The 20,579-nt window shown below is 57.4% G+C and overlaps 1 protein-coding gene across 5 annotated transcripts in view; it reads right to left on the bottom strand.

The window, feature by feature from the left end:
- KIRREL3 (kirre like nephrin family adhesion molecule 3) overlaps positions 1-20,579 on the bottom strand; it is a 547,594-nt gene that overhangs the window by 30,067 nt on the left and 496,948 nt on the right. For all 5 annotated transcript variants that reach the window (XM_072729379.1, XM_072729378.1, XM_072729381.1 and 2 more), the window contains exons 6-8: positions 19,582-19,739; positions 8,680-8,830; positions 2,729-2,834 (exon numbers count right to left, since the gene is read on the bottom strand). In XM_072729379.1, the coding sequence (XP_072585480.1) occupies positions 2,729-2,834; positions 8,680-8,830; positions 19,582-19,739 (415 nt within the window). The remainder of the gene's footprint in view (positions 1-2,728; positions 2,835-8,679; positions 8,831-19,581; positions 19,740-20,579) is intronic.

Here is a 20,579-nt window from a genome sequence, read left to right as displayed (position 1 = left end):
GAATATGAAAGTAAAGAAACACAGGTCCCTGCAATCCTGTCAAAGTCAGTTGGGAAAAATCAATGTACTTATGTGAGGAGATTTGTTTAAAGCTTTTGCTCTCAGAGCCCAACACCACATCTAGAACCACGGGTGGGTGGGGGGGCTGCTGGCTGACTGAGCCCTCCCTCAGAGGCAGGGTGGCGAGGGTGGCCGCAGGGGCCAGCCACCTCTTCTCTCCAGTACCCCTCCCCTCCTTTCTCTCCCAGATTTTCCTCCTGGCCATAAGGGCCCCCTCACCCCTCCACACAAAGTCTCTGGAGTCCCGAAGGGAGTGTGCTCCATGCTGAAGTGCTTCAGGGCTTCGGCTAATCAGAGGGCCGCGAGGGGAGGGGGTGAGCAACAAGAGTGAACACCTGCAGGGGGCCCCGCCCCTCCCCTGCACCCCAAGGCTGTCCCTCTGTAACCAGGGGCTGACCTGGGACCCCCAGGGAGACGCAGGGGCAGGGTGGAGGGGGATGGAAACTTGCATGCTCTGTGCTTGTGTGTTTATTTATTAACTTTTAGTTAAAAAAACCCCTCTGAAATTATAGAAAAATTGCAAGAATAGGCCAATTAACTAATGCCATACTCCCTTTACCTAGATTCATTAGTTCTTAATATACTGTCACATTTCTTTTTTTTTTAAATATTTTATTTAGTTATTTGAGAAAGAGAGAGAGATTGAGCAGTGGGGAGGGGCAGAGAGGGAGAAGCAGACTTCCCGACTGAGCCACCCAGGCCCCCGTATTGTCACATTTCCTTACGATGACCTCTCCAGGAGGAGATTTGAACCTCACCATCACCATCATCACTGGTGTTCTGCTATTAGAGGGTGATGCCTCTAGAAGGCAGGCCCAGGGGCACCTGGGTGGCTCAGCGGTTGAGCGTCTGCCTTCTGCTCAGCACGTGATGGGGGTCCCGGGATCGAGTCCGGCATCGGGCTCCCCAGAGGGAGCCTGCTTCTCTCTCTGCCTGTGTCTCTGCCTCTCTCTCTGTGTCTCTCATGGGCAAATAAATCACAAATAAATAAATAAATAAATAAGTAAGTAAATAAACAAATAAATAAGTAAATAAATAAATAAATAAATAAATGGCAGGCCCAGCAGCCTGGCTGCTTGGGCATTAGCTCACCGTCCTGGTCAGAAGGCAAGGGTGGGGGTGGGGGGACATTGCTGGGTCCCAGAGCATGGCCCTGCCCTCTGCCCAGCCCTCCCATAACCAGGCCTTCAGATGACCTGGAGCCTGGCAGCGAAGAGAAATCAAAGTTGTACCCTCTGGTCTCGGGTCCAGGAGGCATTCCTAGGGCGACTGTGAGGGTGACTGTGGGATGCGTCTGCTTGGGGGCCTGTGGGTGTCCAAGGCTCTCAGGGAAACGGGCATTCGAGGTATCTTTGGGCACGTGAGGCCCAGTATTTAGGGACCATAAGCAGATCTCTGTGGAGAGGAGCGCAGGCATCGCAGGTGCAGGGCAGAAGCCCAGAAAAAGCGATTCTCTCTGGGTGGTTTGTTTTGCATCTTTAGTCACTTCCAGACGGACGCCAGATCCCAGACAAACCAGAGCTGCCCCCGGGACCCACAGGGCCACAGTGCCGTGCCCCTGCAGCAATCTTTCTCCTGCCTCCAGCCCGGGGAACGGTCACACTGGACAGGACAGATGGGTTTCCATCCTCTTTTCAAACAGCCTCGAGGATAAAGACCCTGTGCCTTTCCTGGGTGTTGCTTCCAGCGTGCCAGTGTGGTTCAATCATCTGCACCGCAGGGAGCTCCTCCTGCCATCCAACCTGCATCTCTGGCTGCCTCTTTGGCCCATTTCCTCTCATTGAGCCCTCCGGGCTGCGCTGCCTCTTACCGTCCCGTCCTCCACTCCCACTGGCCAGCTGATGGTCTGGTCTGGGACCATTAGCCTCCCTGGCACCGGCGATGCTGCGACGTAATAACCCATCTCGATGGCAGAGGGGACGCTCTGGGCTCCACCATCAAGTCTGGCTGGTGCAGAAGGACCCCGGGACTTGCACGAGGCCTAGGAGGCGGGTCTGCCCATGAGCACCGCCCAGGACACTCCATCTCTTGAGATCTTGTGCTGCCAAAGGTGGTGCGGGAGGAGCCAGGCCATGTTAGGAGCAGCCCCGCCCTGAGCTCCACGCTGAGGCCCAGACGGGGCTACACAAGAAAAGCCCCTTGCCTTCGAGAAGCTCCATCAACACGGAAAGACAAGCGTGTAAAAGTGGTGCTTTTATCAGTGTTGTGAGCAAGAGATGCGCTGGGGCCGTTGGTAGGGATGATCCTAGGCACCTGCTGGCCAGCGCCATCTGTCCCAGAAATCCCCCCCTACACAGGTGAACGGTTTGGTGAGCACGTGGCTCACGGCTAGAACCTACGTTCTGATCGTCCTGCTTCTCCTGCTTTCTCTCTCTCTTTTGTCCCCCTGAGCCTCTCTGCCTCTTTTCAGCAAGAAGGGATAAACAGTGTCTCCGAACAGAGGCTATACCTACTGCTTCTACGGGAAGGGGGCACCACGGGCATGAAAGAAAGGGACGAGTCAGCCTGGCCAGGGATGGATGGGTGTGTGGGGGCAGGAGAATCCTGGGCATCCGCCATGGACCGGTCCGTGCGCTGCATGCCCAGGACCACAGCTGACACCCTGTGTGATAGGCGGGAGTGGGGGGGGTCCAGCAGCTAGGCTGTGCCTCGCCAGTGGGTCGCTCACCTGTACTGGGTGACAGCTGGGTTGGCCTTCGCAGAGCAGTGGAACGTGACCACGTTGTCCTCCAGCACCGGCTGCGGTTCCACCGACAGATTGACAAGCGGGGGGTCTGCAGAGAGAAGAGATTCCTTTGCAGACTGGGGAGCCGTGTCCATGGTTTTGGGAAAGAAATGGGGCAGGAAGGTCCCCTGGGTGACATGGGGGAGGTGAAGGTAGAGATTCTATCACCACGGCTGCTGAGAGCAGCATCACCCGGAGGCCCCCAGAAAGTTGGGGCCTCAGCAGAGGGCACCCTTGCTCCCTGGAGGTGCCTGCTTTGCTGCCTCGGTGGTGGGGTCAGGGCTACCCCTGTGGGTCCAAGGCCAGGAGGCAGGGCTTCCCGGGCCCCCCGCTGCCCACCTGCCAGCCTGTAGAGAGCATAGGATGCTTCAGACAAGAGAGCTGGGCAGAGGGGTGCAGGGTGCGTGGGGCAGTGGGGACACTGAACCCCCTTTAAACACACATTTTTTTTTGTCTGAAATATCTGTTTCATATCTGCCTGTGTAACGGTTCTGGTGCATCTGTTAACTTGAACGTGGCGTTTACACCCCTTCATCAGTCTGATTGTCTCTGCTGCGCCCTGACTGGTGTCACCCAGCCCTCAGCCCCCCAGGCTGGGGGCGTCTTCCCCCCCTCAATAGGATGAGAAGCCCGGCTCTGAAGTGCTAAACGGTAGGTAGGAGGTGGAGGAGACAGGAGGGGGGGGAAGAGGGGGAGGGGGGGAGAATGAGGAGGGGGAGGAGAGGGAAAGAGAGAGGGAAGGGGAGAGAAGGGGGAGGGGGAGGAGAGGGAGGGAGGGAGACAGAGAAGGAGAGGAGGGAAGAGAGGGGGACTGGAGACAGAGACAGAGACAGAAGGATGGGAGCAGGCGGAGGACACCTACGTGGAAGAGGGGCGGAGGATGAGAGACACAGAGAGACTGAGAAATGCAGAGGAAGAGAAAGAAGCGGAGAGAAGCAGGGAGCAGAGAGCTGGAGAGAGGGCACAGGGAGATGGACATAGACGCAGAAACACACAGACAGAACGTGACAGGGCGTCGGGGACAGAGGCCAGGTGGGAGGGAGGACGAGAGAAGAGACACGGGGGAGAGACGCGGAGAGCTAGGAGGGTGGGTGGGAGGCCAGCGCCCCTCTACCCCCGTCAGGGTGTGCGGGGCTGGCGGTCTGACCCGGGGCTGAGCCACGAGGCAGCTGGTCCCTGCCCCCAGCCAGGGTCCTGGGCTGCTCTCCAGGCCGGTCCTCACCTGGGATCACAGCAAACTGCAGGACTTTCTAGGGGGTCCGTCAAGCCCATTTTCAGCAAAAGAGGAAGCCAGTTTCTCAGAGACCATGGAGACAAATGCTGACCTCTCCGGGGAGCATGCGAAGGGCACCACCGGGGAGCAGGACCCCTCCTGCCTGGCCAGAGTCTCTGAGACCCTCAGAGAGTCACACGCACAGCGTCCCCGCGGTGAACTCAGTCCAGCCCACCAGAAGTTGGGATCGTTGGCCCACTCGGCTCCTCTCTGCCCCGCTGGTGCTCAAGCTGGGACATGACCCCCCGCACAGTGCCAGGGCCCAGGGAGGGGGCCCATGGGGCTGCGCCCCTATCTGCACACAGCTTGAAAGACATGGGGGAGAGAATTCTGGTTCCCGGGCAGCAGGTAGCTGACTGTTCTGAGGACCCTGATCTCCCTACATGGGCCCCCAGACCCTGATCTCCCCACGTGCGCCCCCAGTGCCAGATGCCGATCACGATCCTGAGAGCATCTGCTACGGCAGCAGTGGAGAATTTTCATGGAGAATTACAAGGGAAGTGACAGGTATTGCAATGATCTCAGCCTTTGTTTTTAAAGCGTGATTCAAGCAGTGATGAGCATGGCAAGGAGCGGCTGCGAGAGCTCTCCTCCAGCCTCCCAGGAAACCTAAGATGCCCAGAACCCTGTAGCTTCTCCCCAGCTCCTGCCCATCAGCTGCCCCCACCTTGGCTGCCCCCCCCCCCCCCCCCCCCGCTGAGGGCCACCAGCTTCCAGGGCCAGTACTGTCAGGAGTCCCAGCCCTCTTTTCTCTGCAGGGCCAGCTGGCTAACCTGGGCATCTGAGGGACCCTAGGGCTCTGATGGCACCACCCCTAGAGATGTGGAGACCCAGGGAGGAACTTGCATCTTGCTGCGTTGGAGAAGCATGTCCCGAGGCATGGGGATTTGGTGAGTGCCATCTGGAGCCAAATGCATGGCTGGCTCATGTCCTCCCATCATGAAATTCAGTACTGAGAGGCGGACTGGAGTCCCTCAATCCTGCTCAAGGTGGTGATGGTGCCAGTTGGAGAGAATCTAGACTCCACCTGCCCCAGAGCGTGGGGGGGGGGTAGCCCCAGGAGACCCCACCCCACCTGGGTGTCCTTCATTGAATACTGAGTCTTGGGGAGCAGGGCGATGGAGCATATACCTGTTGGGGGACCCTTCCTGCTGCCCGCTCCCCTTCTCCATGGTCTGCCCGCCATTCTGAGTTCATCCTGTGTGTGCCCCTCTCCTACAGCTTCTTTACCTCTGCAAAATCCTTGGTACCCCACCTTTCTTGAAGGGCCCCAAGAGAATGGGTCCCTGGGAGGCTTGTACACCTGCCGGTCTCATCTGTACCTCCACCCCGGACCCCGAGGTGCCCGTGTCCCTCTGTCCACCCCCTCCTCTGCATGAGCAGGATATGAATTTTCAGGAGTCTACCAAGCTCCTGGGGTATAAATAGTTTATGTCACATCCAACTATTAGACATGATTTTAATCCCACTTGTGATGTCGGCTGCATAGCTTGCAGGAGGGCAGCTTTGATGTAGCTGGTGGAACTGAGATCATATTGAACAGATGTTACAGCTGAGAGTCTGTTAGTGTTTCCATCAGCAACCTGCGTGTGTGTGTGTGTGCGTGCGTGTGTGTTCGGGGGGGAGGTATTACATCGAGGAGGGGTGGAAGAGAGAGAAACTCCATGACTCAGTGATTTTATAGCACATTCATTTGAAACTTGGCAGCTGGATGCAGCGTCCAGATGTAGCAAGACTTTGGGGGTGTTAAGCTTTCTCTCCCATTACTCAATCTGGGGGCTTTGTCTTCCGTTGGGTAACATATAAAGACCAAGGGAAACAAACAACAAATGCGCTTTTGCTGAGTTTGGATGCTTCTTGGTTGACTGAGAAAATGAGCAGGTTTGCAAAGGCAGCTCCGATCCGGCCTGTGGTGTCCACAGTAAACAGTTGGACGCTTATTGAATGAACGAATGGATAAACGGAGGAGGAAGGAGTCGGGGGGAGGTGGGGGGCAGAGTGTGTGCTTTGACTTGGCAGGCACATGCAAACACCTTCCAGAGAGGAGACAAGGGCGGGAGAGGGCTCCCCTCTCAGGGCTGAGAGCACTCACCTTGTGCCAGGCCCTGTGCTAGAAACGCGGCCCCCCGGCCCTCGCCCCCTGCCCTGACGATTTAATGTAATTCTTGCAGCCAGCATATGACGGAAGCACTGTCATTTCCACAGATGGGGGAACCGAGGCACAGAGGTTAATTCCGAGCCGGAATTCCAACCAGGAGGAATGCAGTGGCCTTAACCGCCTCCCTGTCCTGTCTCAGATGGGGCTGGCCAGGGTGACGGGCCCCCGGGGACTGAGCCTCTCTGGTCTCCTTCCTGATGCCTCCCTCCTCGTGTCCTTGGGAGGAGAGCCAGCCGGGACGCAGGGACCTGGCAAGGCTGGAGTCCTCCTCTGAGGTGCACTCTCATCTGTGTGCCCTGGTGAATCGATCATCTCATTAGAGTGCATTAGAGGAGCGCCTTTTAATAGGTGGGCCGGTGTTAGGATGAGGACTTTCTTGTTGACAGGAGAGCTTCTCCTGGTGTGATGGATAACGGCCCCGGAGGGGAGCATGGCTGCTGTGGGGTCTCCCCTGCCGGGGCCCAGGCTGCTGCTGCTGCTGCGGGGGGGCTCCTTTTGTGCAGGGGATTCCTAGCTGGTGTCTGGTGTCGGCCTCCTGCCCAGATTGGGGATCGGCGGGGGCGCTGGCAGTGGGAGGCTTGGATATCTTGTGTATCCACCCCCCCCAGTCATTCCTCCCCGATTTGGCTTGTGTTTGGAGACAACTCTGCTCACGGTCAGTCGAAGGGCAAGAAGAAACTCCAGACATCATTTGGTCAAAGGACAAGGAACTGGCATCCCTGGAGTAAAGTGACAAGCCTGGGCTTGCACAGCCCATGGGTGGTGGAGCCTTTTTGGGCGCTGGACTGCTTGATCCCCAGAGCATCTCGCCTCCTCTCCGGAGCTGGGCCTGCAGATGCTGCTCCGAAGAAGTGGGTGGGTGTGGACAGCCAGGCAGAGGGGTCCCCCTCAGGGCCGCCCTGTATTCACAGGGCCCTCAGGTGAGCGCCTCCCTCCCTCTCATCCCTCCCAGGGTGAGCGCCCATCACCCTGGTCCTAGGTCTGCAAGAACCTGCTGTTCTCAGCTCTCATTAAATGAGGAACAGAAGAAGAAGCCTCCAGTTGGTGGCGATGAGGGAGTAGGAGCTACTAGCTGGTGACGATGGTAAAGATGCAGCTTTCTCCCAAGAACTCGGCTGCTGTGTCGGGGTGTCTAGAGCCTGTCTCAGGGTTACAAGCGGTGCCTTCTGCCTTCTGGAATTGAAGTGGTAGCTGCCAGGATTGTAGTTAGAGTAGGGACTTCTACTCGCTAGGCTCCCGAGATGGGCCCTGGAAACGCCAGGACAGCCCCTCGGACTCCAGCTCCCTGCAGAACCTCGTGGAAGGAACGCAGAGCCCAGAAGCCTTGCGTGAGCCAGGCTGGTGGGCAGCGTTTGCAAATAAATTTGATTTAAAAATGAATAGAATAAGAAGAAGGAAATGAATGCCAGCTTTCAGCTCTAGCCTGCCGCCCCAGCAGCCCCCAGCCCGTGGTGGCATCATGCTCCGCCGCAGGAGTGGGATTTAAGAGGAGAGTCCACTTTTGGGTGCTGATACTTCAGACCTGAGCTAGTCCAGTACTGGGAGCAAGGCCACACTAGACCACCTTTTGGAACACTTTTTTTTTCGTTCTTTGGGGGCTGACAAGCACTTTAAGGAGATTTTAGGAGGCAGTTAGGAATCTTTTTAGGCTTCTGGAATATGATGCTGGTGGAGCTTTAATGCATTGTGACTGTTGACATTGACTGTGGAAATGACACCTGCTGAGGGCCCACTGTGCACGGGGGTAGGAAAGGGCTTACCAGTGTGGACTCTGGAAAGCTCAGCTGTCTTATATTGGACAGTTATGTGGACTTGGGCAAGCTGGCTGGCCTTTGCGTGCCTCAGTTTCCCTTAGGGACTGCCTGTATACCTACGCAAATGGTTGTGGTGAAGCTGAAATAATCTGTGGCAGCTATGGGCTGTGTGACTACTCTCCTTCCCCTTCTTCTCTCCATGAACCCTCCCATGAGAGGCGACCCCTCCCCAGGTATCTACCCGCTGTAGGGCATGCGCCCCCCAAGCCTCCGGAGCCCTGAGCACCCTGCTGCCCCCAGTATCTCTGCTCTGGCTTTTTTTCCGGGGTGGGGGTGTGCCGTGGGACCACACTGGCCAGGGACTGACTCTATTTATCGAGGTGGAAGATGTACGGGATACAAGTTTGGAAATGTGGCTTGAACGTGTCATCGTCCAAAGATCCTCATGTTGTTGCTTCTTGTGGCAGTAAGAAGGACCAGACCTTTGGGTGCCCATAAATCCCAACCTGGCAGGTCCAGGGAGCTGTCGGACCCATTTCCTGTCTTCAGACGCCTCGCAAGGAGGGAGCACGAGGAAGCTGTGGTGTGGCTCCGCAGAGCTGGTGGTCCGGGCCTGCCTTTTTCCGCCCAAGCCAGGCTCCAGCAGGGAGGGCCAGGGGGTTCCTCTTGCCCTGGGCTGGCCAGGCTGGGCGGGCGGGTTAGTACTCACGCTGGATGTCGATGGTGACCGACGTCTCCTTCCCTCCGGGGATGGCTTTGTTGGTGGCTCGGCACACGATACTCTGGCCATTTTCCACATCGCCAGGGGAGATGAAGAGGGTGCTCACGATGCTCTCACGCTTGCCATCTCGAAGCAGGGTCTGGGGGAGCAGGGAGAGAAGGCCCCATGTCACTTGGCTGGGACAAGACGGGGGTTGGGGAAGACATGCCCCAGCCTCCGAGAAGAAGCCCTCAGCTCAGGACACCCAGGGGTGCAAGTCTCTGCGGGGGGCGGGGGGGCTGGGGGGGGAGTCTCTTGTGGTTCTCTCACCTGGCTGAGCCCTGGGCTTCAGCAGGAAAAAGGAACTAGAAGGTCTTCCATCATGTGGGAAAACCAGTCTGGACTTGTATGCCCCAGAGGGAATCCGGCTGCAGGTCTCCTCTGGTGTCTGGGGGAGCCTCTGGGTCTGCAGGCAGCACTGAGATGCGTGCAGCCCCGGGGTGCTGGGGCCCCCAAGGCAGCGAAGGGCTGGGGATGCAGGCAGAGTCAACGCTCTCTGACCCTGTATTGCTTTATCTATGGAAACCCTTCCAACTTTTCAAGTCATTTCACTTCCTGACCCCATTAGAGCCTCGACCAATCGTAGGCAGTAGATGCCATTATCTTCCATGTGACAGATGAGAAAACGGGCAAGACCAGGAGAGGCTACGAGCTCTACCAAAGCTACGCTTCAGGTTGGAGGTGGGTTAAGTAAGAGGGTCCTACGGTGGACCAAAGAGCGACCCCCCAAACTTCATGTCCTCTTGGAGTCTCACAGTGTCACCTGATTTGGAAACAGGGTCTTCAGAGGTCAGCTAAGTAATTAGGAAGGAGTTAGGATTGGCCAGACAAGACCATCCTGGATTAGGGGGGAGGGCAGGTCTGATGATTGGTGTCCCTAGAGGAAGAGGGGAAGACACACAAAGGAGCAAGGAAGAGAGGGTCATGTGAAGACAAGCAGAGCCGGGAGCGATATGGCCACAAGCCAAGGGATTCTGGGAGCCACTGAGAGGTGGAGGCCACAAGGAAGGACTCTCCCTGGAGGGAGCACAGCCCAACGACACGTGGACTTCAGACTTTTTGGCCTCCACAAAGGAGGACAATACATTTTGGTTGTTTTAGGGACTGGTTGCACGACTTCCTTAGGGCTGCCCTAGGGAGCAAAGGGAAGTCTGAAAGCCTTTGGTTTCCTGCCTTCCATTCCTTCCATTTCCAGTGGGTCCCATGAGGCCATGCTGCAGCCAGGTCCCCATGGCTGCTGTGCCCCTTGCAGCTACCTCCCAGTCGTTTTGGTGCCCAGGATCCTGAGCTCACCAGTAAGGTAGGTGCTAGGGAGGGGTGTCGGGTAGGGGGGGCCACTTCCAAGATGGGACTGGACTTGCTCAATACTCAGAGGCTTTTGATCCTGGGAAGCTACGTAACACCCTCCAGAGAAGGGTGCTGGACGCTTGCTCAGAGCCAGATGAATAGACTTCACTCCTCAAAACCTCCCTTAAGATAGTGCTGGTACTGTTCGCAGCAGACCCTGACAGGAAGGGAGCATTAGCTCTATTTAGCAGAAAAGAAAACTTAGTTCAAAGTGAGTCAGGAACTTGCCAGGCAGGGCTGGGATTTGCACTTGAGAATGGTGACCCCAGAGGCCGTGACCCTCCCACCACTGCTCCCTGAGAGCTAGACGGTGGTTAGTATGATCTTCACTTAAAGGCGGGAATAGTTTGAGGGATTAAGCAGACTTTTAAGTTCACTGAGCTACTTAGCAGTGCAAAAAACGAGACAGCAGGCCCCAAAATGGAGTCACTTATGTTAAGGGCCCCACCTCAGCAAACCAAGACCTGATACCTCGCCTCATGCAGTTACAAACTCCAGCCCCCCTTAATGGGGCATTTAAGGGGCCCACCTGGAAGCTCCTGGTCCACACGAGGAGGTCATCCTTCTGTTCCCCCTAAGCGTGACCTTGCCTGAAACAAGGCAAGGTTCTTTGCCAATCATTTCCTTTTCACTCCCCATCTCTGCCTTTTATTTATTTTTTATTTTTTAAAGATTTTATTTATTTATTCATAGAGACACAGAGAGAGAGAGAGGCAGAGACACAGGCAGAGGGAGAAGCAGGCTCCATGCAGAGAGCCCAACATGGGACTCCATCCAGGGTCTCCAGGATCACGCCCTGGGCCGCAGGCGGCACCAAACAGCTGCGCCACTAGGGCTTCCCTGCCTTTTATTTTATTTTTAAAGATTTTATTTATTCATGAGACACACAGAGAGGCAGAGACACAGGCAGAGGGAGAAGCAGGCTCCGCATGGGGAGCCTGATCTGGGACTCGACGTCCCAGGACCCCGGGATCACGACCTGGGTGGGCCAAAGGCAGATGCTCAACTGCTGAGCCACCCAGGTGTCCCTCGCCCCCCATCCCCTGTCTCTGCTTTTAAAAACCTTCCACTTCGTACATCTCCTTGGAGCTCATTTCTACCTACTAGAGGAGATGTCACCTGATTCATGAATCGTTTGATAAAGACAATTAGATCTCCAAATTTACTTAGTGGAATTTTTGTTGCTGAACAGCAGCAACATGTCAGCTGCTGGAACCTTCTCTCCAGGTCCTCAGTTCTGTGTGGTCCTCGTCATCCTGGGCCAAAGCCTGTGGCCTCTGGCACCAGGAGACCGTGACCTGTGCCTCCTTCTAGAAAAAGTGCTCCCTGCTGCAGACAAAGCTAGAATCAGAGATGCCAGGGAGAGCCACAGGGTAGGGCAGTAGTCTGGACTATTTCTGCCGCACGTTCTAGAACCACCTGGGCCTGGGCGGGCTCCCAAGGCACATTCTTTCCTGGGATGTGGGGTGGTGGCCTCAGCCAGGGGCAGAGGGGTCCTGGAGCGGGGCTCGGTGGGGGTAGTGATGTCAATCCCACCAAGCCAAGCGTCAGGGCTGGGCCATCAGTGGGATGAAGGTCTTCAGATCAGCCTCAGGGCCAGGAGCTCAAGTGAGGGCCACCACACAGAGGTGGTGGGTGGGTGGGTGGGTGGGGTGAGTGTGGTTTAGCCCCAAGCCCAGCTTGAGCGGAGGGACTGACAGCCTAGCACGGAAATGGTTCCAGAGTCTTCAGCAGACTTCATGTGTCTATAAATAGCCAAGCACTAATAAGAACAATTTCCTGGATGGAAATAAGACCTGGGGTAGGGTGGAGGGAGAGGGAGGTGGGGAGGGAGGTCGGTATCCTTCTTCCTCACCCCCTTTTCTTTACTTTTACGTTGTGCTAACAAGAACATTTACATTAAGTTTGACTCTGCCAGGAACCTTTCCAATTGATCTGCTCTCTGCCTGGTGGAGGGAGCAGGGCTGCCGGGTGCTGGCGGGAGCAGAGGGGGAGGCCTGAGCCCCTAATTAGGCCCTCTGACGGCTTCCCTTCCTCCCCCCGCCCAGGGTGCTCCTGCGTCTCCGAATGATGATTAATGACATATTTACTGTGTCCAGGCATGTGCTTTTTCTGGGAAATAAAAATTCTGGTTCAAGTTGTTTGTTCCACCTAATTAGAGAAAAGGGAGATGTGTTCATTAGCGGCGGCCGCAGCAGCTGGCTGCCCTGGGGGGAGGCTGAGCGTGTCACCCGGGGCCCCAGCTCCCAGGGATCAGACCCCAGGCGCGTCCCCAAGGAGAGGCCCGTGGGCAGGGACGCCGCCTAGGATGTGGGATGTTCCTGGGAGGGACCGGGAGGCGGGCCCACCGGCAGGCGCACAGCTGGGCCCCCGGCGGCCTGTGGCCTGTCTGCGCAGCGGCCGGCTTGGCCTCCGTCTTCTTCTCAGCCTCAGTTTTCTTCTTTCCTCCATCCCTCCTCATCCTCTCTCCTCTTCTCCCTGGTCTTTCCTTCACTCCCGCCTCACAATCTCCCAGTGTCCCCGCCTCTCCTTTGGACCCTGTGGCCTTGAAGGGACAGGCCAGGTGGAACATTCCATCATTCGCTGGTTCTCTTCACAGCCCGCCTCCCCTCCTCTCCCAGCTCCTTCTCCGGGCTTCCCTCCCCTGAACTTGGCTCTGGGGACCCGCCTTGGGCCCCGGCCTCCCTGCTCCTGCTCCGGAAACCTTCATTAGCATGCAAATCAGCTCGGGGAGGGTACTGCGGTGTTCCCGGCAGCCACTCCGTCTGTGGGGCCACCACCTCCAGCACTTGGGGCCGCCCGTGGGCTGCTGCCGATCGGGTCCGAGTCGTCCAGCCCAGCTCACGTGACCCCAGGGCGGCTCCTGCGGCCCTCCCGGGGGCCAGTCCAGCTGTGCGCACGGAAACGGAGCAGTGGGCAGGTGCACGGGAGTGAGCGTCAGAGCATGAGCCTTCGTGGGTGGGCTTCCACCCTCTGCCTGTGAGTGTGTGTGTGTGTGTGTGCATGTGTGTGTCCCAGGGCCTCCATCCGCTAGCAGCCCTAAGGAGCTTTCCAGAAGATCCCAGCGGCTGTGTGAGGCGTCTCCAAACCCCTGCCACTGGGCAGCTTCCTGTGTCCCCAGCCCACTGAGCCATCCCTGAGGGCGGGCACTGGGCATTCAGTTGGCGGTGGCCTGGAGGCAGGGCTGGGGGGACGGAGTGTCCCCGGAACGTGGTTGTCCAGTGCGGGCATCCGTGGCCGCTCTGCTCTTCCCAGAGCCCGCAGGGCCTCGGCTGGGCAGTGGAGAGGCAGGCTTCACCCCAAGAGGCAGGAGGCCCGGTGATGCCTGCGTGGGACCCACAGGTGAAGGGGTGGAGCAGGACGTGTTGTGTGGAGGTTGGAGGGGGTGCAGTGGGGGGTGCCCCCACCCCAGTGCTAAATCTGGGAAGCTCATTGATATGCAAATAGCCAAGCAAGTCCTCAAGTGAGGCCTGATTGCCTGGCAACAAGGCCTCCCTCTTCTCCCTCCCTCCCTCACCTCCCCCACCTGCTGTGTCCTTTTTTTTTTTTTTTTTTTTTTAATCTTTTCTCTGCTTCCCCTTTTTATAGCTGCCTGGGGGATCTGTTAGGACCTGCTGTCACGTGGCTTGAATGGGGGCTGTTAGGGAAGGTGGAGAAGCCCAATGCCATTTGCCTCCAACTCCATACACATCTTTGGGACCCCAGAATTGTGCTCTGGGTGAGGTTGGGTGCCCTTCATAAAGAAAGCCAGGATGGGTAGGGGCTGCCATGCTGGGTAGAGACCTAGGCCCTAAGATAAACAGATGAGATGGGGTGGGTGCTGGGGTGACTCATGGGGAGAGAAGACCCAGTGGAAGGGCCTCGTGGAGGGAGCTGGACTCCAGGGAGGGCCTCTAGGGGGTGTTGCTCCAGAGTTCCCCCTAGCATATGGGCCCTAATGAGGCTCCTGGTCCCGGTGGGGGGTGGGCGGGTGGCCCCTGGACTAGCAGCTTCCTGAAGTTGGAAGGAGCAGAGAGGTAGGGTGGAGAGTCAGGGGCTTGGGGATAGATACACACAGGACTGGGCGGGGTGGGGGGCAGTCCTGAGACTCAGCAATCTTCCTACCCGGCCCCGCCCTCATCTGGGTCAAGGCCTCATCCTGCCACCTGGCAGCTGTCGGGAAGTAGCAGGTGGCTGTGATGCTGGCTCCCCCGAGATTTCTCTCTGGGTGGGGCCCATCCCTCCCCGCTCTTCCCTCACCTGCCCTGCCTCCCCCGCTTTGTGTATCTGCTGGCTTTCCAGGTGAATGCCATGTGATCTCCAGGCAGGTGCGGGGCCCAGGGAAGGTGGCCTGAGGCCAGGCTTTCAGGAAGAGAGGACTTGGAGGAGAGGCCTTGCTGCCAGTTCCTGTACTCCCGCAGCCAGAAACCCGTCGGGTCACATCAGCCCCTGCCCCAAAGGCTCCGGTGGCAGCGTGTTTAAGGAGAGGTGCCACAGCCTGTGCTGGGGGGCAGGCCAGAGGGCTTCTTTTTTCTGATTTTCCTCCCAGGGCAAGGGGCCTGAGGTCATTCTTCATCCTGCCGGCTCCCCCATCCCCTGCTGGCCACATGCTGGAACCCCGGGCTGCTGGATGACCTCTCTGGCGAGGGGCCCTGGGATGGGTGAGGCAGGGCTCCCAGAGGAGGGACTAATGTTCCCGACTGGCGCTCGGACTTTCTGCCAGGTGCTTTCGGTGCATGGCTTCTTTTCACTCTCATGTGACCCAGTCGGGTGTTGGTGCCTAACAGCACCTTGCTTCACAGCTGGGGAAACTGAGGCAGAGAGATTTAGTTGCCTCAATATGTGATGGAGCCCTACAGTGATGCTGACATTCCCATCTAGGGAAGGGGAGAGCAAGGTGCCCCCGGGGGCCCGTGAGGATCAAGTGAGGGCCAGGCAGAGATCCTGCCAGCCAGGCACTCTTCTCGTTCAAGCCTTACAGCCATCCTTCGAGGCAGGTGTTATTCTTGCTCCCACTGTACAGATGGGGATGCTGAGGTACCACAAGGCTAGGCAGCTTGCTTGCTCACCATCACAGAGCTGGGAGGGGGTGGAGCCTGGATTCGAAGTGAGGCTGCCCAGCTCCCGGGGCCAGGCCAGGGACTTAACCGGGACCATGTGACAAATACTGAGTGCTTCGGACCTCCGTGCCCCTCAGGGCTGCCCTGGCCCATCTTTCCTGCGGACACTGGGTGCTGCTTGACTCTGTGCACTTGTGTGCTCTTTCAACTTGTCTCTCTTTCTGTCTCCGTGTGTCAGAGGCTCACGGCCCCTGGCCCCTCCTCCTGCAAAACTGGTCTGGGGCTGCTCTGCCTTCGGGACATGGGAAAAGCCTGTGTTCATTAATAATGGTCCTTGCAGTCCCCGATTAGGAGTGGCGAGGCTGAGCTCTGACGGCCCGTAGAGGGGGTTTCACCGAGCACTGCTGGATCATGCACCCTTCCCTGTGTGCTCCACGTCCTAATTTTATAGCTCGTCAGAGCTGGCAGGTGCCTGTTATGGACAGAACTGGGTCCTCCAGAATTCATATGGTGAAGCCTCGACTCCCAGTGTGACTATATATGGATATAGGCCCTATTAAGGGCCTATTAAGGAGATAGGTAAGGTTAAATGGGCCATGAGGGTGGGGCCCTAATCCAATAGGACTGATGTCCTTCTAAGTAGAGGCAAAGATGTCAGAGATCTGTCTCTCTTTGCACACACAGAGGAAAGGCCATGTGTGGACACAGAGAGAAGGTGCCTTCTGCCAGGAGGAGAGGTCTCACCAGGAACCGGCCCTGTGGGCACCCTGATCTTGGATTTCAGCTTCCAGAACTGGGGGAAATAGATGTCTGTGGTTTAAGCCACTGGTCTGTAGTATTTTCTTATGGCAGCGCAAGCCTTCTAATACAGAATGTCTCATCCAACCCCTCTGTTTTACAGAAGAGGAAACGGAGGCTTAAAGAATGACTCTCCTGAGGTTCAGAGGGCAGGCTCTGGAACCTCGGCCTTTCGCTGCCCAGGGTTGTCACACTGGTCATAGGCCTGCAGGAGGGTGAGCCGGGCTGGGTGGGGCAGAGGGTGAGCATGGCTGCCCTGTTCTGGTCCGCCGGTTGCAGCACCATTCCAGGCTCTTGGAGGGGCCTTCTCCACATGGATGAAGGCAACGTGCTGGACAAAGTGACCTCTGGGCAGGTTCAGCAGGGGGACTCTGACCTTTGTCTTCACTAGACTGGGGAGTGTTCCTCTGCAGGACACAAACTTTGGCAGGGGCCCGGCTGGCCCAACTTCTGGGAGGAACTGGATAGACGCCCAGTTAGGAACACCCTTTGCCTTCCTTTTCATCCTTGTCTGGATGATACTCCCTGTGCCATATTTTTGTACTTCATAATACAACAGGGTGGCTCCAGCCCAGGATGTGAGTGAGGTTATTTATTTCTCAATGGGCAGCTTTCCCCTGGGCGGACTTGTGCCGGAGGGAAGGCATTTGTCCTGGGTTCTGGCATCAGGCTCTGGGTGGGGGTCGAGAGGCGGGTGGGGCCTTGATCAGCAGCCCTGGGGCTGACTCCTTGGTAGGGCAGTCAGCTTGGACAGGAAGGACACTCCCTCAGAGAAGCATCAGTCCTGCCTCATATCCTCCACTGGTGATGAAAGCCTTGCTTATCTTTTCAAGACCCAGGAAGACAGGATGCCTGGGTGGCTCATTGGAACAGTTAAGTGTCTGCCTTTGGCTCAGGGCTAGATCCTGGGATCCGGGATCAAGTTCCTCATCAAGTTCACATTGGGCTCCCTATGGGGAGCCGGCTTCTCCATCCTTCTGTGTCTCTGCTTCTCTCTCTCTCTGCGTCTCTCATGAATAAATAAATAAATAAATCTTAAAAAAAAAAAAAAGACCCAGGAAGAGGAGCTGGTAGTGGGGTGGGAGCAGGTCATGCATCTCTCTACTTTCTGAAGTCAAGGAGAGCCACAGGGAGAGGAGAGCTGGGGTCCTGGAGGTCTGGACCTCCAGTTTCAGAGCCTGGGTGTGCTAGTTGGCCCTGGGGCCGCACACAACCTCTCAGCAGCTGCCCATCTGTCTGAAGCTGTGCTGAGAGGAACAGAGGAAGGAGCACAGCCCTGGGCACTGCGGGGCTGTCATTCGGGCCACTCACCAACTGAGAAGGGCAGTCACTTCTCTTTCAGGCCTTGGTTTTCTATCTGTAGATGAAGGGAATTGGACCGGCTGTCCTCCACCGTCCTGCTCATCTTTAAAGGCTCTGTGGTATATAAACGCTGTCTGGGACTCTATTTACAATTTCCTTGAATGACGTTTGGTGGGGGCTGCTTTAAAATGCACCTGGGATTTTATTTTTATTCAGATAGGGTGAGGCCAGCAGATGATGAGATGACTGCCATGAAGAAGGTTGTTTGTTACAGTTCCCAAGAGGAGGGGCTCTCTGGTCCACATAGGGTCCCAGAGGTATGCTTCAGAGTTGGTCAGGAGGCAGAGAGAGCAAGGGGAAAACATGGAGCAAGCCTTTATTGTGGTTTGGGGGACAGAATGGACAAAGCAGGGTGAGCAGCTAAAGGTTTTAGGATTGGGTAGTTTGAATAATTTCCACAAGCTCTAGGCTGTAGGGCTGATCTCCAGTTATCCAGTATCTGGCCCTGAGCATTTAGGGTAAGAGGATAGCACCTGGGACTGCTAGCTTGATAAAAGGAGGCGGTGAGGGTCTGGATGCAGGATTGTTTGCATATCAAAGGCATGTTCACAGCACGCTGTTTGCTGTCTCTCGAAATTAGCTAAGCCTGGGAGTGGCAGTCCCTCACAGGCAAGGCTTTGAGATGTCAAAGCATCATAAAATATAGAAAAATAAAAATCTAACTAATACAGGGGTCAGTTCAGGGCATTTCTGGCTCATGGTACCTTGTGTGAATTACAGAAAGGCACCCTCGCACGCGGGTACAGCAGGGTGCCAGTATGGAAGGGATTATGGGATATTCCCTGAGCCAGGCATCTTGGACTGGGAAGAACTAAACTGCCTTACCTGGCAGCCCTCAAAAGTTGGCCAGATTTAGCAAATAAAAATACAGGACATTCAGTTAAATTTGAATTTCAGATATACAGTGAATAATTTTCTAGTGTAAGTATGACACATAATTATGCCCCATGCAATATTTGAGATGTACTGAAATTCAAATTTAACTGGTTGTCCTGTATTTTTATCAGGCAACCCTTGGCCCTGGCCACTTCTGTCCCTGAGTCTCCTCCTCCCACCTATCTCTCTATTCTTAGGGTCTTTTTTTTTTTTTTAAGATTTAATTATTTATTTGTCAGAGAGCAAAAGCGCACAACAGGGGGAGCTGCAGAGGGAGAGAGACAAGCAGGCTCCCCGCTGATGGGGGACCCTGGCCTGAGCTGAAGCCAGACGCATAAGGACTGCGCCACCCAGGAGCCCCTATCCGCAGGGTCTTGACCAAGCCCAGCAATTACCCCAGGAAGAGAGGAAGACAGTTTACACAGTCCGCAAGACAGAAAAGGTCAGGTAAATAGAAACATAGGTCGAGAGGGAAAAAGTGGCATGGGGCGAGGGAGAAAAAGAGACACAGGGAGGTAACGCAGAGAGAGAGAAGCACACTGAGAGCGGGAGGGGCAGAGGAGGGGAAAGCTGGCCCGCCCCGGCCCCGCCCCTCCGCCTAAGCCCCGCCCTCTCCCCGGGGACCCGCCCCTCCACATAAGGCCCCGCCCCTCTCCGCGCGGGCCCCGCCCCTCCGCCTAAGGCCCCACCCTTCTCAGCGCGCGGCCCCCCTCCCCGTGCGGGCCCGCCCCTCTCCCCGCAGGCCCCGCCCCTCCGCCTAAGGCCCCGCCCTTCTCCGCGGGCCCCGCCCCTCTCCCCGCAGGCCCCGCCCCTCGGCCTAAGGCCCCGCCCTTCTCCGCGGGCCCCGCCCCTCTCCCCAGCGGCCCCTCCCCGCAGGCCCCGCCCCTCCGCCTAAGGCCCCACCCTTCTCAGCGCGCGGGCCCCCACCTCCCCGTGCGGGCCCCGCTCCTCTCCCCGCAGGCCCCGCCCCTCCGCCTAAGGCCCCGTCCTTCTCCGCGGGCTCCGCCCCTCTCCCCAGAGGCCCCTCCCCTCAGGCCCCGCCCCTCCACCAAAGGCCCCGCCCTTCTCCGCGCGCGGCCCCGCCCCTCCCCGCGGGCCCCCGCCCCTCTCCCCCCGCGGGCACCTCCCCCCAAGGCCCCGTCCCTCTCCACGCAGGCCCGCCCTTCCCCGCGGGCCCTTCCCCGCGGATCCCGCCCCTCTCCCCGCAGGCCCCGCCCCTCCCCACGGGCCACGCCCTCCCCTCTCCCCGCAGGCCCCGCCCCTCCCCACAGGCCACGCCCTCCCCTCCCCCGCAGGCCCCGCCCCTCTCCGTGCGGGCCTCCCCTTCCCTGCGGATCCCGCCCCTCCCCACAGGCCACGCCCTCCCATCTCCCCGCAGGCCCCGCCCCTCCCCGCGCGGCCCCTCCCCTCCCCCTGCCCCAGGCCTCACCTTGGAGTAGGTGGCCCCATTGATGACCTCTCCCTTCCGCAACCAGATGATGGAGGCCGCGGGCTTGGCGTTGTCTGCGTGGCAGGTGAGGTTGAGGGGGTCCCCCGCACGCAGGCTGATCACAGGCCCCCCCAGGATGACCGGGTCATCAGGTGGCACTGCAGGGGGGAGAGGAGTAGAGAGGTCAGACTCAGGGCGCTGCTTCCCTCCGGCAGGGCTGGCAGGCTGGGCTGGGTGGATTTTATGGAGCTGATGACAAACAATAATTATCGTACTTTAATAAAATGTATAATCCCCTTGTATTATAACAATAATAGCAACAACAGCAATAATCCCTGACATATGCACTGCATGTTTATTTGCAGCCGATGTTCATGCCATCATCTCATCTGACGCTCGCGCGGAGCCTGAGTGGGGACAGGGCAGGCATCATTAGCTCTGATTCACTGATCAGGAAGCAGAGCTCCGCTGCCAGATAATATCTCTACTTTCTTTCCTTTTAACTTCTCTCTTTTTTTAACAAAGCACAGTCACATCTGTGGTCTGATTTAATCCTTACAACAGTCTTGCAAGGTAAACGTTGTTATTATCCCAATTACACAGGTCCGGAAATTGAGGCTCAGCAGGATTAAATGACTTGCTCAAGGTCGCTGGGAATGGGCGCCAGAGCCAAGGCCTCTGACACTGCAGCTCCCGGCCAGCCCCTGCCCCTGCATGGCAGGTGACAGGACAGGCGACCCCGCAAGGCTGAGGCAGTGTTTCAGAGGGCCCTGCCACCCCAGCACCTCCTTAGCACTTGATTCTTCCAGAGGGACTCCAACTGCCTCATCCCAGACTTGGGATGCATCTCTGCTGTCCACTTGTCCCACTGCGTATCATAGCAGGGTGGCTGGAGGTGGGGGGTGCTGCCCCAGTCCCTGGCGGACACTCCATAAACATCTCCCAAGTCCATTGGAGTCATCCCTTTGATCCCCTTGACGACCCCGGGATATAGGGTG

This window comes from Vulpes vulpes, chromosome 12 (assembly GCF_048418805.1).
Source record: "Vulpes vulpes isolate BD-2025 chromosome 12, VulVul3, whole genome shotgun sequence".
Classification (NCBI taxonomy): domain Eukaryota; kingdom Metazoa; phylum Chordata; class Mammalia; order Carnivora; family Canidae; genus Vulpes; species Vulpes vulpes.
The sequence above is the reverse complement of the archived record's forward strand: the minus strand, read 5'-3'. Positions and strand labels throughout refer to the sequence as shown.